We start from the raw sequence: 17,270 nt of genomic DNA on the forward strand, positions 1-17,270 counted from the left end.
ATATTGGCCTCTATGCTTCCCAAGTTGTTCAACTTACTACGGCAGCTGCGCAGATCAGGAATACGGTTCACCCCTCTACTGCTCCTAACGGAAGCATGTTAGGGACCACCCACCTTTATAATATGTCCATGCCACCCACCCAGTTTTCTTTTTGTAAGAAAGAGCGTCCCTATGCAATGCTACCCATCCAGACGCATACAAACATACGAGCTTTGTCACCCACGTTAATTAATCACGTTTTCCAGAGCTCTGGGGTACTCCTCTATTTACTTGTGGTGATGCCAGTCATGTTATACTTGTTGAATCGTTGCATCATTTCTGAGTCACGGGGATCATGTCTGTCACTCACGTTGAAGGTGCTTCATGCTTGGCCACAGATGTGAGGAGAAACAGCTGACAGGAAATAGGCAGTGTGTGTGTGTGTGTGTGTGTGTGTGTGTGTGTGTGTGTGTGTGTGTGTGTGTGTGTGTGTGTGTGTGTGTGTGTGTGTGTGTGTGTGTGTGTGTGTGTGTGTGTGTGTGTGTGTGTCTGGTGTGTGTGTTTGAAACATATGTAAATAGAATCAGTATTCTATTTGGTCAGAAAGCCTGACCAATGAGATCATCTTCAGCCATATTGAGCTTAATGCAATCTTGCCCTCAACGATGGACAATGACCGCTAGAAGAGGAAGTTGTTTAGCATTATTGAGGGAAGTCTGTTTTTTCAGATGCCATTTCATTCATGAGCTGATGAAGCTGTTTCGGAGAGCTTATTTCAAAAGCAGCCCTTAAACATAAACATATTTTAATGATTCATGTTTCATGTTCATGCAGGTTCACCCTTTGATCCTGTTCTTCCTGTTCTGTTCTCAACAAACCACTGTATAAAGAGGCCACCCACACTGGCCTCAAGTGGTCTTCGCTTTCCTTTGGTTCATGAGAACTGAGGAGAGTTCCTCTTTTCTTTATTTTAAAGTGCTATTCTCTGTTTCATTTATTCATTTATATCACATGAACCTGTGATGTAGGGGTTTTGATTGGTGCAAAGATTTGTTATTTTCTGACTTGAATGAGGTATAACGCAACCTTGAAGTGCATCGTTTGACTTGTAATTTTTTAACTTTAACTCTTGACTTATAGAGAGATATTATTTGGCTGGATATTGTCCATACTGAAAGTAATATCTCTAATGTTTTTTAGAGATATTCTCTGCGGTCTCCAGCCTGGTGTTTTCTACCTGGACACTAAAGAAAACATTTCTAGTCTTTGACCGTATTTTACCTTGATCCATGGAATATGTAGGAGTATGATAGTAGTAATGTATTCTACCTGGACATATCGGCACATCCACAGAGACCTCTAAATATTTACTTGGTACAGTACGAATATTTTGTCCTTGCTATAGGCCACATGTTGGTTTGTCTTTTTGTGTACAATAGACCCTGAGGCGTCCACCTCCTCCACCTACACCACACAGCAGGTTTCACTGGATGTTCACAACTTTATTCAGCAACAATGTGAGGATGGCTTATTTTTTTGAGGTGCTATTAGTTACCAATAATGATACTTTTTCCAATATTGCTAAAATATTTTTGGCTGTAAAGATGGTCTCACAAAACAAAACAAAAAAATCTGGAACATGAAATTTCTAGTTAAGTCTAGACCAAACTGATTTTTATATTTGTATTTTACAGAATAATTGGGGGAATAATGCCTCGGGAATGATTCAAGAATTGTATTTTATTTATGTTTTAACTATATCATCATCAAGATATCCATCCTTATTTTGATACCCAGTTGTAAAGTCTAAATTAATTATGATGATGCCCTTAAAGGGAAACCATTTCCATTAAGCTTTGTATCGTTAGAAACCCACTCATATTTTTGAATGGTCGTGCATCATTACCTTATTTTCTGGAGAGACTGGAGAGATCCATATCGATCTCCAACACTTCCTGTTTAAGACTACGCAATATGACAATTTTTGCGTAGAAGTAAATAGGAAGTGTAAGAGGGGAGGATTCTCGTAAGACTACAAGCACGGGGTGGGACCCACTGACGCTACAGACCTATTAGAGCAGTGCCAGTGGGTGGGACTTCACCAGCAGAAAAGTACAATGGCGGAAGGTACAGGATCTGACAAAGAAGATGGCACCATGCAAAATTTCACCATTTCGAAAGAAATACAAACGAGGACTAATTCACTGAGTTCACCAACTAATGCTCTTCACTAGAAATGTTGTGTGAAATGATTTTCAAGAAGCCTTGCGGTATCAGCTTGGTAGATGGAACAGCGAGGTGTCCGATAGGCGGAGATCTAGATCAGCGGGTGTGGCCAGCGAAGCTGTGCATCGTGGTGCATGGTGGGAGTTGTTGTCTTCAATCCACAAGCGCCAAAAAGTCACTTTCTGCCTTTTCTTGGTCAAGACGGCACCAAATTAGAATTTATTTTATTATTCGACTACATATAGGACCCAATTTCAATACATATTCATGCCTCCACCGGTGAAATGCTCCTTTAAAGTGATCAAATATGAGGGTTCAAAAGCTCAAAATAACTAAACTCGATTTAGTCTGATATTTTCACATACATAAACAGGATCAGATACTGAATGACCCTCATGGTATTTTATTTCTAATTGGGCTCTTTATCAGTTATGTATAAAAAGATCCCCATGATTATCGTGATAAAACTTTTTTTTTTCTATATCCCCCAGGCATATTGCTGGAGGGCAATGCAAGTGTCGTCTCCTACTCCCCAGCCAGAGTCCTTTATGTCTGGGGCTCTAAAGAAGCCTGTCAGGGCTAATACATCAGGTCCTATGCACACCAGGGACAGGCCTGCACATCACCGCTGACAGGGGACTAGGCAGGGTGAGGTAATGGTAGAGGACAAGGGGTAACACACACACACACACACACACACACACACACACACACACACACACACACACACACACACACACACACACACACACACACACTTCAATTATAGCAGTTGGACTGCAGCACCTCTCTTTATCAAGGCCAAGGCTTGGTAGGGGCAGACATCTAGACATGAATAACTGTCGCCAGAGTTTAAACAATAATCTTAGTTTCAAGGATTGGAAAGAGACCACTATGACAATGTAGTTGTGTGATAAAATGAGAGATATAACAGGGATTTACTGTACGCATGTTTTGATGTTGGAACATGGGCAGGTCTTTGTTATTCTTTGTGCACATTCTAATTGTGGCTTTTTCTTACAAAGTTGCAACATACTTTGTCCTCATCAAAGACCTACACAATGGCCAATAAAAACAAAGAAACAGGCATATTTTGTGTTTGTTGATAACACTGGGTGATAACAAAGATACCGTGATCAGAAATACCAAATGTATTTCCACAAATACCAATAATTGATCACTGTGCTGTATTTGTTGACATCCATTCTCACTTTTGCATTGGCACCAACCAACCAACCAATCAATAAATCAATCAAAGCCAACCAAGTGATGAGCATATCCCACAGCATCCCCAACAGCTGAAATCCTATAAGGGAAATATTTGAAGATGCTATTCAGAAGATTGTAGGTAAAACGTTTTAAGCTTTCTCAAGATGTCTTCCATTCGCTCACTCACTCCCTCACCCACTCAATTCACATTTAAGTGTGGTCCGCTACTCTGTACAGAATGCATACCATAATATAAGAGAGAGGGAGTTGCATCTGGGATTCAAATCAGCAGCATTAATATGGAAAGATTGAAGCGAGACTGCTGCGAGTGTAATACATTTTCCTGGAGCATGGTGATAGTGAGATTGACAGCTGGTGAGACCGGAAAATGAGCATCCAATCAAATCAAGAGGAAAACAAAAAAACATGACATCATCTAGATAACACTAAACAAACTGGTCAGCTGAATCAGAGAGTGTATCATCACTGGCATCTGCCACTGTTGCAAATTGTTTAAAGGGGCAGTGTGTATAATTTAGTAGTATCTAGCTACGCCCACTTGGCAGAAATGGAATATCATTTTCATAAATAGGTTTTAATTAGTGTTTAATCCCATGTAAATGAGAATCGTGTTTTTGTTATCTTAAAATGGGCCCTTCATATTTACTTACTGCATTGCAAGACAACATTGGCTGGTATCACATGATCAATACATATAACAGATAGCGATAATTATAGGTCTATGCATGTAGTTTACCGCTATGGATGCAATAGAGGAACGTTAATAAGCTGTTACTTCAGCCGTGTCCTACAACAAGTGAAGACTATTGGAAAGATACCTGATTCTGATGTTGTAAGGGGGTTAGGGAGGAGTATTCAGGTTGTTGAAATGTGGCTGCAACCTCACCACTAGATGCAACTACATTTTACACACTGGACCATTGCATAATGTAAAAAACGACTAAACTGGATTATAAATTCAGAGGAATTATCGTTATCCTTCTTTTACGTTTCAGTTTCTACTTTCTCCAACTTTCTTCCAAAAACGCCTTTGAGAAACAAGAAATAATAGTAAAAATAAGAAAATAACACATTTGTGAGACAACAGAATGTAAAATACAAGTAGAAGTCAAGCCGTTGTGTTGATGCGTCAATCAGACGGGCAGTTAGGAATGAACACTCTCGAGACGCTTCAGCTGACTCAAGTTTCCGAACTGCAACGATGGCATGAGTTTCACTTATCAGATATCAATATCTGTCTCTCTGTTCAAACTTGCTATGGGTATTGGAAAGTCAATGTAATTAAAAGAAGGAATTATGTTTTGGTAACAGAAGAAATGGGATGTTCCCTTCTCCGATGGCTGGGACACCAGCTGTCCACCACACTCTTGTATTTGAGTGTTTCGGAATAGAGGCTTGCAACGACCTGTAGAGAGACAGAGTTGTAATACAGAGAAAGTGTGCGCAAAAAAAACGGTTAAAGGAGTGAGATACATAGACATCAACGACACCATCCAATAGGAAACCAGTAAAAATAGCTGTGCAAAGGCAATCATGAAAAACAATAACTAATGCATCTGCATGCATGTAGGAAGATTCCTTCCTATGCATCTGTGTGTGTGTATGTGTTGTGTGCGCGTGTTGGTGTGTGTGTGTGTGTGTGTGTGTGTGTGTGTGTGTGTGTGTGTGTGTGTGTGTGTGTGTGTGTGTGTGTGTGTGTGTGTGTGTGTGTGTGTGTGTGTGTGTGTGTGCATTCATACCTTTTTTGTTTGCACGTGCGTGTGATTGCTGTATGACTTTGTGTGTGTTAAGTATCTGAGAGACACTTAATCAATGCTTCCAGGAGAACCTTATCTAGGGAGTTGAGATGCTGCAGACTGCAGACAGCAGGCGGGAGAAGCCCCCTGTCAGCCAGTCAGCCATAATGAGACCAGAGTGCAGAGCTCCACTGACAGCCATGTTGTTGGTGTCTGTTTGTGTTTGTTTGTTTGTTTCAGTTTATTTGTGTGTGTGTGTGTGTGTGTGTGTGTGTGTGTGTGTGTGTGTGTGTGTGTGTGTGTGTGTGTGTGTGTGTGTGTGTGTGTGTGTGTGTGAGCACGCATGCTTATAGATGGATACTGTACATGTATAGATGCTTTACTAAAGATATATAGCTAGACAGACAGACAGACAGACAGACAGACAGACAGACAGACAGACAGACAGACAGACAGACAGACAGATACAGCTACCACAGTCAGAGAGACAGACGATAAGTATTCATAACGCTAGTCTAGGTCAACGAACACGATGCACCAGTAGAATAAAAGTGGGTTTTATTCTGACTAGGAGCACAATAATTTGTTGGGGGTAGTTGGAACAGCCGACACTGCCCCCGCCCAACTAGGACGCGAATCTCTAGTCTACCTCCACAGAGAGCACTAGACTTGCTTCGCACTAGTCGCTCGTGTAGTTCCCTTTGGAGTAATCTATTTATAGAGATAGGGTAAATGCAAGCGAATGTGGAATTATATTGCACATTCGTTCGAGAAGTAGCCCTACATGTCGATGTAATTCATGGGATGTTTCTAAGAGTGCAATTTATATAGTGAATGCTATTTTGACCTTTTAGGGAGAAGGAATCGCATCTCACTCGGGGACCTGCTTGCGGTAAGTTACTCTGCGTGTGTTGTCAATTGTCTGCAAGATTATCATTGATTTAACTATTCAAACGTCCACCTCGTCACAAAATAACGCGACTGTTTTCTAATAAAATACGTCTGGAAATCCAGGCAAAATACATGAACGGGAAAAACAATCAGTTTTCTGACGGAAAAAACAATCCGTTTTTCCCGTTAGTTTTCAACGAATGGAGTTTTTTTGGAATGAACTGGACGCCACCTTAGATTCCTATGACATGATTTCACTTCTACATTTATTAATCTTCGTGATTCGTCAATGAGGTGACATATGGTCAGTGAAGACCGTACTTCCGCGGACCATTCACATACATTTAGGCAACACACCTTTAAATAATTGCGGGTTGAAAAATAAATTGGAACATCCTGGTTGAGGCGACCCATCTGCACCCAGTGGGGAAGAAGAGATAGCACAGGGAGAATGACAGGTGAGAAGTACATCGGAGGGATTACTGGAGGTCATCTGCGAAAAGGAAATATCCGGCTGAGCTCATGTATTTCTTCACAGGCACGTGTACTGCTGCTGTTCAACATAACATTGATATCACATGCAGAAGTTGATTGGGTAAAACAAATCTATTTGTGTGGAAGCAGATGCACAAAAGTTAAACAATTTTAGAGCTGGAAATGGGCTCATGGGCCCAAACTGGTTGGTAACTATAATGTCAGCAGGGCTATGATGATTTCAGCATCTGGACATTTGTTTAATGAGGAAGACTATGTGTTGAACCAGCCATTCATGACATGTTTAAAGCTGAAGATTTGATACATTATGTCCTGGAATATGAACAAAACATGAATTCTCTTTCATGCACAATTATTTGAACACTACAATGGCCCTCTACTTGTGTTGTCAGACTAAGGCACATTCATCCACTAGACACACTTGACTAAGACAAATCTTCTAGATTGGCCCAGTGGCCGTGTAGGTCTTCTTAATTGAACAGCTTTGTAGGCTACTGCTAGACAAAAGAAGGGGACATTTGTTATGGAAGTAGTACTTCTCTAAGAGTAGGAAGAAATTTGTATAAGAACCAGCTTTGTCAACCTCACATTTAAGGTGAACATGTGTACTTCTTAAGACACCCCTACAGGTGACAGTTCTGCTCATCTATCTTTAAAAAGCTGGCGTGGACAAGCATCCCAGATCCAGAAAATTAAATTAGTTCATCAGAATCTCTACCAATAAACCAACCAGATCCACAATGCCTTGAACAGTTGTATAAAGGGTTTGACCTGAGTAAGCTGTTGTGGCTGTATGCAGATTCATTGGGCACTGCAGTCTGTATCAGATTTAAATGGAAATGTTCCACAACAAGGTTATTTTGTCTTGGATCTTTCCCATAATCCTGGCGAGGGAACCTGTATCGCTTATTTCGGGAAACATTACAGCACACTTGAATGTCCATTGGTGCATTCACTGGAATAACCAGCAGGCTGTATGGCTCCCTGTGGACTTGTGTCCTCTCTTCCAGAGTGTGCGTAGGATCTCACATCCGGCGTTCATTGTCATAAGGAGAAACTAACCAGGAGATGCATCACTTTTTCAAGCTGGTTACAGAGCTAAAGAGAACATTATGCACTGATGGATATGTTGGGACAACATATCATACCTAGTATAACAAATACATAGGAATAAAAAATAGGTAATTTTTCGCCATTGATCTCTATTTAAAGGCACTGTAGGTGAAATTCAAGATATTTGAGTTGATGGTCCGTCGTTAGAAATGGCAGAGCATTCCCTCAGGTATTAGTGAGTAAAATGCTCAGTGAAAACATCTCTTTTGAGTTGAAGGCAACTGCCTCTCTATGAGCCATTTATGATTATAAACAGCTCATCCGGCTCATTTCTGACCAACCAGGGCATTTTATTCCCTCATGGTTCAAGGTATCCAATGGGCCTGTTAGCCCAGAAGCAGTTAATGAAACACTTTTCAATGGCGGAAAAATGAGGGAGAGAGGAAGTAGATAGGGAGGGGACATCATTTGGTGGTTGAGTTTCCAAATCTTGCTCTCTTATTTTCTCCTCTTTTTCTCTTTACAGCTGTTTAATTTCACCTTAATCACGCCTTTTCAAAGGCATGGCTTGATTACCCTTGTGACCCCATCCACCAGTGTGACCAGGTCGGTTTGAAATGCTCAAATGCAGGCCAGCCATGTATTGTTGAGGCTGAGGATCCTGTGCAGCACTGGTCCATCTGTCTCTCCCCCCTGCTCCCATCGCATCTTGGAGGAGGGAGTGGGTCTATTTGTGGATCACCGCATGGTGACAAAAGCCACGAGTCACAGTGGTACGGGCCTCACTCAACCAAAGTCCTGCCGGTTCCTTTATCCTGAAGTCCCCAACAGTGTCACTTGCTGTGTCCTGTTCTTTACATTCTTTCGTTTTATTCCATTCTTTCTGAATGTCAGGAAACTTTTCTGGTCTCTCACCTTCCGCTATAGCATGATATATTGTGGTTCATTCGATTGTCTGAAATCGCCTTATCGCATCATCGACGGAATGGTTGCATTATTTTCCACTTCCTGACGTAAGAAATGTATACGATTGAGTACTGACCCTTCCGGGAAAAAAAAAGAAAAGGATAAAACAAATGCTGTTAAACTGGCCATCATGCGTTGATTTAATTACAGCAGGATAGCCTTGTCATTCAGGCCATGAAGCCACAAAGAGAAGAGATAATACCAATGCCCTGGCGCTGTCTCAAAGTTTTTCTTTGTACCTTAACCAGATTAAATTCAGTCAAACTGAATTAGCAAGCAGATGGTCACCCCAAGAGGCCACAGATAAGACCCGTAGCTGGGCCTGCTCACAGCTCTGAGCTTTAGTCATGTTACTCTTTTCTCTAGCAGTTATTTTATAGCAAATAAAGTTTTAATTGATGTATTATTGTTACAAACATTTGTTTGATTTGTCAAAATTGTGAATAACTGCCCGTGTGTGTTTGTGTGTGTGTGCGTGTGTGCCTGTGTGTGTGATTGTGATGTCTGATGTGTGTGTGTGCATTCTGGTTTGTGTGTATGAGTCGTAAACCTAAACTATAATGGTACTCCCATATGACTCAGTAGTAGTATTGCGTTGTGTTTAAGGCATACACTCTGGTTATTTACCACACTGTTCCAATCAGAGACACTTAGCACATACAATCCAATCATGAGCAGCAGACGTTTCCCATAGCCACCGAGCGCAAAAGATGCCAGTTTTCATGTTGATTGCACAAAAATGTGAACCAGATGCTCCTTTTTTTGGCAAGAATTACATATATTTGACACATAGGCAATTACAACTGGAGTACCATGCTCCATGTGTGGTCCTATCTATTCCTGGCCCTCTAGATGGAAGGACTGTGTGACTAGTTTGTACTCGGAAGAGCTCAGCCTCTCCACAGCAGTGCTCTGATGGGCAGCAACCAAAACACTAATTAGGAATATAAATATATATATATATGTGTATGTATGTATATATATATATATATATATATATATATATATATACAGTATATACTGTATAATCGGGACGTTAATTGAATGTTATCTTGCTATTTGATTCCCTCTGGCAAGCCAAATCATCAATAATAAAATATATATTATACAAAAGCAGTGCCAATAAAACACAAGGTCTGCCTAAATGTTTTGTTTGTTTTGTTTGCCAACTCATTGTATGACACAGTCCAATATTTTCAACACATTATTTGCCCAGACATTCTAAATAATTCCTTCTGCCATTGCTGCACAATGTGTCAGTTGTAGGCCAATATGTCTGTATGGTTCTGCAATGCAATAACATTTATATTTGTCTAAATGTCAATTGACCGCAAAAACACATCTAATTGCATCTCCCTGGGCTTCCACTGAAAATTACAATTCTTGGTTAGCTGACACAATTCATAGAGCGCAACACTAGACACTGGCTATGCTTGCTAAAAGGATAATCCCTTATTAAAGATCACTGGTTAGCCTTTTCAACAATGTGCGTGTGTGCGAAAAAAACTGCCCCATTAGAATTATCGGAAGTCCAAAACGTCCTCTGAATAACCGAGAATACACGACACAACCGCCAATGTCTCTCAAATTCCTACTCGTAAAGGATTGTTATTAAGAAGTTCAGGTGTTGAGTATTGGACGAAGGCTACATGTTGCCACGTTAGTCACCACTCCAGCCCTCCTGTGTGTGTGGGAAGCACTGCTTTACCCAAGTGATCTGATTCACAGGCCTTCTGCTACACAGCTCTCTTACCCCCAGCTCAGCTGTCCACAACCTCGACGATACATGCAACAACAACAACAACAACAACAACAACAACAAACAAAAAAACGGACACATAATTAACCCTCCCCCAAATGCAATTAACTGGCATATGTTTGTCAATCAGTCTACACATCTTTCTGTCTTTCTGTCTTTCTGTCTGTATCTATGGTTCTGTCGCTTTCGCACTGTATACTGTGTTTCCATCTCAAATAAATAGTTTATATTTGTTTAGCATGGTTGCAGTTATGGTGTTGTTTGGTCTGTGTTCGGCAAATGCTTGAAAGTATAAATACTTGTGCAACACTGTGAAGCACACAGCAAATAATTAGTGTGATCGATCGTTATATTTTTGGGTGTATCAGCAGATACATGGCCATTTCCTCCTGCAGAAAGGGTTGGAGGTAGAGATCACCGCAACAAATATCCACCACCATGATTTTGCATCCTGTCTAGTGATTTTGTTTCTATAGTAACAGACCATGCTATAAAAGCTTAAATCGGTCCGGTGTGATATAGGTGCCCTCATCCAAAACAGTTTTCAAGCTCCATCTGTGGTGAAGCAAAGCTAAAAAATTGATGTTGTCAGTATGGTCTTACAAATTAAAAAAAAACGTAGTTAGCTAAAAGGGACTTGTAAATTATCGGGTAAAGTGGCAAAATGTAAGTGGAACTTGTTTTCCCGAGAACGGCAAAATAAATTCTGTGTCACTATTTTGCTCCGCCTCCCACAGACAATGACGAAATTTCAAAATCCAGTACCTCATTCCATGCCTTTGATGCAGCATCTGAACCCAGCATAACCACCCTGATTCCTCTCTCTTTCTCCTCAGCTAATGTAAAGCGGTGCGAGACCGACGGCTCCAAAGCAGTGACGAAAACCTCCACCTCCCTTTGAAACCACGAGCCGTTGCCAGGTACATATGGTATGCTGCTCTCTCTTTAAGCCTACCCTGAACTGAAACCAGCCATACACTCATTTTCCTTCACACGTTTCACTGATAGGAATCTCCATTAGTTACCATTCATTTCTACTGCTCTGTTTCATAACTAATGTTTATATAATGTATGTTACTCCACCTTTCTCACCTCTGCTCCACCACATATATACGGGGTGGAGGAAGCGAATGCAGACTTTATTCAAACTATTCAAGGGGATCTGTACAAACTCCATAATAACACCATGAATAATTTTTGTACACAGACTGAGCTGATTCAGCTGAGCCGAGCCGTTTCAAAAGACCCACAACAGACCCACATTGCATTAGGTTCACAACAGATTTTGATTGTTATCCCCAGCTTGTTATGTGTTGAGATTCTCAAAAAGCTCCTAGTACAGCAGTGCTGTGTTAATGAATCAGCGATTTAATTTAAACTTTGGCTCACAATAAAACGATTTGCATAATGATTCACAAATGTGAATACATCTTGCCATGTAGCCTACACACACAACCCCACTCACGCACACACTTCAGAAGGCTTTTGCACAGTGGGTCTAACAGACCTTAAGAGCCTTTCGTCAGCCCATCGTGTCAGCAGAGATTACAGGCCTTCCGGCTGGAACAAAGGACCACAGTCACTAAAAGATGACATCTTTCCCCTCCATTTCAACTCGTTACCTAGTGCTTCCAAATCAGACAACAAACGTTTAGCTATGAAGTACATTATTCAAATGTCTTTAAATATTTGAGCAAGGTTACATCAAGTCCTCCCATCCCAGGAGTTCCTCCAGTCCCTCACATACGAACATGAGACCGACTTCCTAACATATTGGATAGATAGACTTTTTTGGGGTTAAGCAGGTGTTTTATTTCACATTGCTTGTACTTACTTATATAAAATTATATTAATATTCAAAATGTAATTTTTCTTTAATCGCTTGCGTTTGGTTACTTGACCTTCCCTATGCACCTAGTCTTACTATTCAACCAAAAATCGTACACACCATTGCTTTGAAACCCCCCCAGTGATGGAAATAGCCCTATTATTGTCTCTTTATAAAAATAAATCGAGACCCTCAATCTAACGAATCCAAGGCCAGGGATTGTTTCTCACCAGCCGTGAGACGGGGTGATGGAGGACCCCTGGCAAAGCTAGAAATCATTCAAACATCGATCAGTGTTGCTGAGCCTCATTATTGATCTTGTTGCCCTGGGGGTTCACGCTGAACGAGGCAGATGAAAGACTCAACATGTGTATATCTCCCTTGTTCATGCACTCACCTATTGGGTGCTCCCCCTCTTCTGAGGACTGGGTGGGTGTCTATGCGTTATAGAACGTGGGTGTTAGGTTCTGTCGCTCAGGTAAATTAGTCACATAAACCTTAAAGCTTCCCAGAGAGCAAGCGCAATTTTTTGAGGAAAGCATGCACACGTGGGGCTCTTCGTACTAGTAATGAGATTATTCACGTGTGCACGGGACGTATTTACTTTCCAGTCTATTGCAATTACATGGAGAGGAGATTCTCAGCCTCTTCTGTTCGTTTTCACTACTTCCCCATGTGACTGGTCCTGAAAGGCTGATACACAGAGCAAGTTGAGCCGGCCAGCGACTTGGAGAAGAAACACATGACTCTCATCAGCTTTTAGAGTTATCACTTACAGAAATGTAGACGTAGCTCCTGCACAATTCTTATGCTTACATCCATGTGTCATTCAGTACCCGGTATATATATATTTGAGGAATTGTGTAAAGTTACGTTTAAAAAAACAAAAACAAAACAGGGGTCTGTTTTTCTAGAAGTACTGTTCCTGGCATACGGCCCGTGGTTGGTTGTGCTTGCATGTCAATCAGGACCTCTTCCATCCTGATAAGTAGGCGGTTCTAAACACAGTTAATCAGTGCTGTGTCTCAGCCTTTTTGTGGGGAAAGGTTGGCCTCGGATGACTAGAAGAACCCTGCACCTTGAGTCCTGAAAAGCTCCATTCACATCTATTCTGGCTCAAGCTGTGGAGCCTGTGGCAGTGCTGTTTACACTGCGCTCTCATTATGGATGTAAATAGGCAGCCGCAGATCCTGAGGGGCTGTAAACCCACGCAATGCTTGTTCATCACTGCTCGAGCCCCTATCTGAGTCCCACTGCCTCTCCAGGGGCCGTGCTGTGCATCCTCGCTGTAGTGCCCAGGTGTGATTAATGGGTTTGGATCCTCAGCCTGTCACCAGTGGCTTACTGGTACTGCACTGGTGTTCTCTGGACATACTGGCTCTACACAGCCCGGCGCTCCCCATTGGGGCTTCCTGTTGCAGTGCCACGATATGCTGACGATTCTGTCCTGGGCCAAATCGCCCAGGAGTTTTATAAATGATAATGGAGAGTGTCTTATCCAATGGGGCTCTTTGGTAAAGTAGGGCTTTGATAAATATCGAATGTCAGCAACAGCAGTGTCTCTGCTACTCTATTGTAACTCTTTTAAAGAGTTTATATTTTCGCAGTGCCCACTTCAGACTCTGAGGTGATTAAAGGATTTGTCTTTAAGATGCTCTATGTTTTAGAGACAGACCAAACTTAAGTCAATGTGTGTGCATTGATTGAATCTCTCTTACACACACAAATACAAACATACATCCGCACGCTCCCACACTACTCAGCACATTCTACACATTGCACACACATTTCATGCTCATAGCCCCCCCCCCCCCACACACACACACACACACACACACACACACACACACACACACACACACACACACATACACACACAAACACACACATGCACACCAAGCAACTTTGTGCTTTGTCACTCTCTTTCTCACACATCATTCATGCAGATTTATTTTATACACTGAACTATAAGGTACCTATGCATGCATGCACCGTAATATTATCACCTTACATCAAGTGTGGACCTGCTGGGTTGAATTTAAACATCCTTAATTGATTTTCACTGCACCCACACTCAACCCCCACCCCCACTATTTCCCAGCCAGGGCTGCATTTGTGTGAAGGACGATTTAAGGTTTAATCCCTGCGATGCTCCACTTCATTCGCTCCCTTCAGACTTATTTTTGGACGATGCATGCATGAAATTACAAGCTGAATAGAGTCTCAGCAGTGTGTGTGAGTGTGGTGCGTGTGTCTGAATACTGTACATTAGCTGGGAAGTTGACAAGTGGAAATTATAGGCAAAAATACGAATGTGCATTGTTTATTTATGATGAGGATACAAGCAAACAACACGAGTAACAGAAAACACTCAGATTTGTCTCCCTTTGACATGATATTTAAAAAAGATCATTCCTCTTCCTCCACCCTGCTCCTCCTCTCTGGAGCCTGACGGAGGGAGGGAAGGAACTGAGTAGTCAGGGTCATAATGGAGGGACTGGGGTGGGAGGAGAGGGAGGAGGAGTGGGAGGAGGAGTGGGAGGAGTAGAGGAAGGAGGATTGGATGGAGAAGGGTGGAGAGTGATGAGGAGCGGGAGGAAAGGGAAGAGGAGAGGGAGGAGAGGGAGGTAAAGAGGGAGGGGGAACTTGATTGCACAGTATCTTTCTCAGACTTTGTCCTACATTTTACATTCCAAAACTACACGATGCTAAAGAATCAAATCTAAACTTTAAATTAATTTTACACAAAGCCCATTGCAAAAAAGATTGTCAATACATTTTGCCAATTCTTTTTTGTTTATTTTATTACTTCAACATAAACTCACATAGGCTTACAATATTTGATCATTTCCAATCCCTAATGATACATATGCAACAAAGATTTGATGAAATGCTTTGAATTCTTCCTCTTCCACTTTCCTCTCGATGGAGAAGGCTCCATGTGATATATATCGATGCCAAGACAAGCAGGCTGACAAATTTTGAAGGTTGTATTTTTGTTGACAGGTGTTCAACAGAACTTTGACGACATATCACAAATGTTCTAACTTCTACTGGGGGAGTACCAAAAATGTATTTTGTGTGAAAATGTGAAAACTATTGCGTAAGGAATATATTCTATAAGCCTACGCATTTAGTTATAAAAATAGTTACTCTCTCAATATCAAAAGAGAGAGAGAGAGAGAGAGAGAGAGAGAGAGAGAGAGAGAGAGAGAGAGAGAGAGAGAGAGAGAGAGAGAGAGAGAGAGAGAGAGAGAGAGAGATGAGAGAGAGAGAGAGAGAGAGAGAGAGAGAGAGAGAGAGAGAGAGAGAGAGAATAGATATGCTTTTACTGAATTTGAGCATGGACCTCAGAGGCTCAGACAGGTGAGTCAAATAAATCGTAAATTTCTTGTGTTATAACATAGCTGGCCACACTGGTATGAATTACATCTGATAATAAGCCTTGAGTAGAATCAGTTTGTTTGATATATATAACTAAATATAACTGTAGGGTTTCCTGTGTGCTTCTGACTAAGACCTGAAAGACATTATAACTGGCTATTTGTGTTGAAGGACATAAAATGTGTAATTCAATAAAATATGAAAATAATGAAATAAACAAGACAAATCCAATAACAGCTGTGGACAGAATGGGCCGATACATATGCTTGACCTCTGTAGAGAATAGGCCTTGTACTGTGTCTTCAGGGCTGATGACATTACATAAGAGAAAACTATTGCCTTACTAATTGGGCCATATGGAGTCCAAACATGCTCTGTAACTTATAGCTCACAGTAAAATGCCTGTGGATGTCCTACCAGTCTGTTGTACTCGCAGCCGGTGCAGTTTTTTCGTTGCCAAACTAGATGAGAGGAGGTTAGCTCAGATGATTGGGCTTCACCCGGAGCCGTCTGGGGGTGGATGGGGAGGATCAGGTGGATGATCCCTCAATGATGAGCGGAGGTTGACAAGGTGGAACACCGTCAGCCCCACCGTTCCTCCATCCTCTCCTCTAGCAGCCAGCCGACTCTCAGACTCCCTTCCAAACACTCCCACCCTGTTCTAACACCCACATTTCTGTGTCGTGGTTAAGAGCAATTATTTGGGTGTCATCTCTTGGAAGTTTGAGTGGACTGCCCCTGCCCCTCTGTGAGGCAATTTCAGTCACAGGATTGTAATAAGCTTGTCTCATAATTTCATTCGATGAAATGGAATTATGTCCACACACACACACACACACGCACACACACACACGCACACGCGCACACTGCCATAGACGGTATGGTTACATTACTTTCACAGCACACAGCTCAGAAGAGCAACTGGTAAATGCACAGTTGGCTGTGTTCACACCCCTGCTGGGCCCTGGTGTGTGCAACACGTCCTGGTCTGTCCGTGTGGAGCTCTCTCTGTCCTGTGTGGGGCCGGCTGCTAATGCTGCTGCTGCTGCTGGCAGAAGCCCCATACACGGCACCAGAACTGTTTCTGCTGCCCTTCTGTGTGTGTGGGCACCGCGGGTGATCTCATTTTGTTTACACTCCGTCGTGATGTTTTTTTGTACTTTATTTATTCTTATTATTATTTGATGTACTTATGTATTCGACTACGATGAGTGAGAGAATGTTAAGGGATAACACAGACATATGTATGGAGATGCATAGATGGATGGATACACATGCACGCACACAATCCCACACAAACATGCACACGTATCTATTGTTTTTTGTATTTATCGTTTGTGTTTAGGCTGTCGTGGTGTCTCACTAGGCTCAGAGAAGCCTAGTTAGAGGAGCTCGTGCTCCTTTTCAGTTTAACTCTCACTTGCTTAAGCAGAGCGCGTCCGGAACATGGCAAACTTACCTGCCGACACAATGACACGACGCCCACACAGATCCAACCTCATGTGTTGCCTTGCAGGGCTTGTGCTGCAGGCTTTGTAATTTCTTGGTGAGTGGTGAAATACCAAGCTATGTATTGCTTTTTGTAGGCCTCATCAAATGCCTGCAAATAACAATTATTTTAAAATGTTCACTGACGATGTATCTATTGAAACATTTTGACATGAATTATTTATTTAGTCTTTTTTTTGTCTTTACAATCTCATAAATAATAAATGTCCATCAC

General features: G+C 41.8%; 1 protein-coding gene across 1 annotated transcript in view; it reads left to right on the forward strand.

Annotated features, from left to right (window-relative positions):
- Positions 1–5,856: 5,856 nt before the first annotated feature.
- The window catches only part of LOC130403727 (tetraspanin-18-like), a 15,918-nt gene continuing 4,504 nt past the window's right edge, over positions 5,857–17,270 (forward strand). The window contains exons 1-2 of the mRNA XM_056608150.1: positions 5,857–6,063; positions 11,172–11,264. Coding sequence (XP_056464125.1) covers positions 11,262–11,264 — 3 coding nt within the window. The 5' untranslated portion in view covers positions 5,857–6,063; positions 11,172–11,261. The remainder of the gene's footprint in view (positions 6,064–11,171; positions 11,265–17,270) is intronic.

This window comes from Gadus chalcogrammus, chromosome 14 (genome assembly GCF_026213295.1).
Source record: "Gadus chalcogrammus isolate NIFS_2021 chromosome 14, NIFS_Gcha_1.0, whole genome shotgun sequence".
Lineage (NCBI taxonomy): Eukaryota > Metazoa > Chordata > Actinopteri > Gadiformes > Gadidae > Gadus > Gadus chalcogrammus.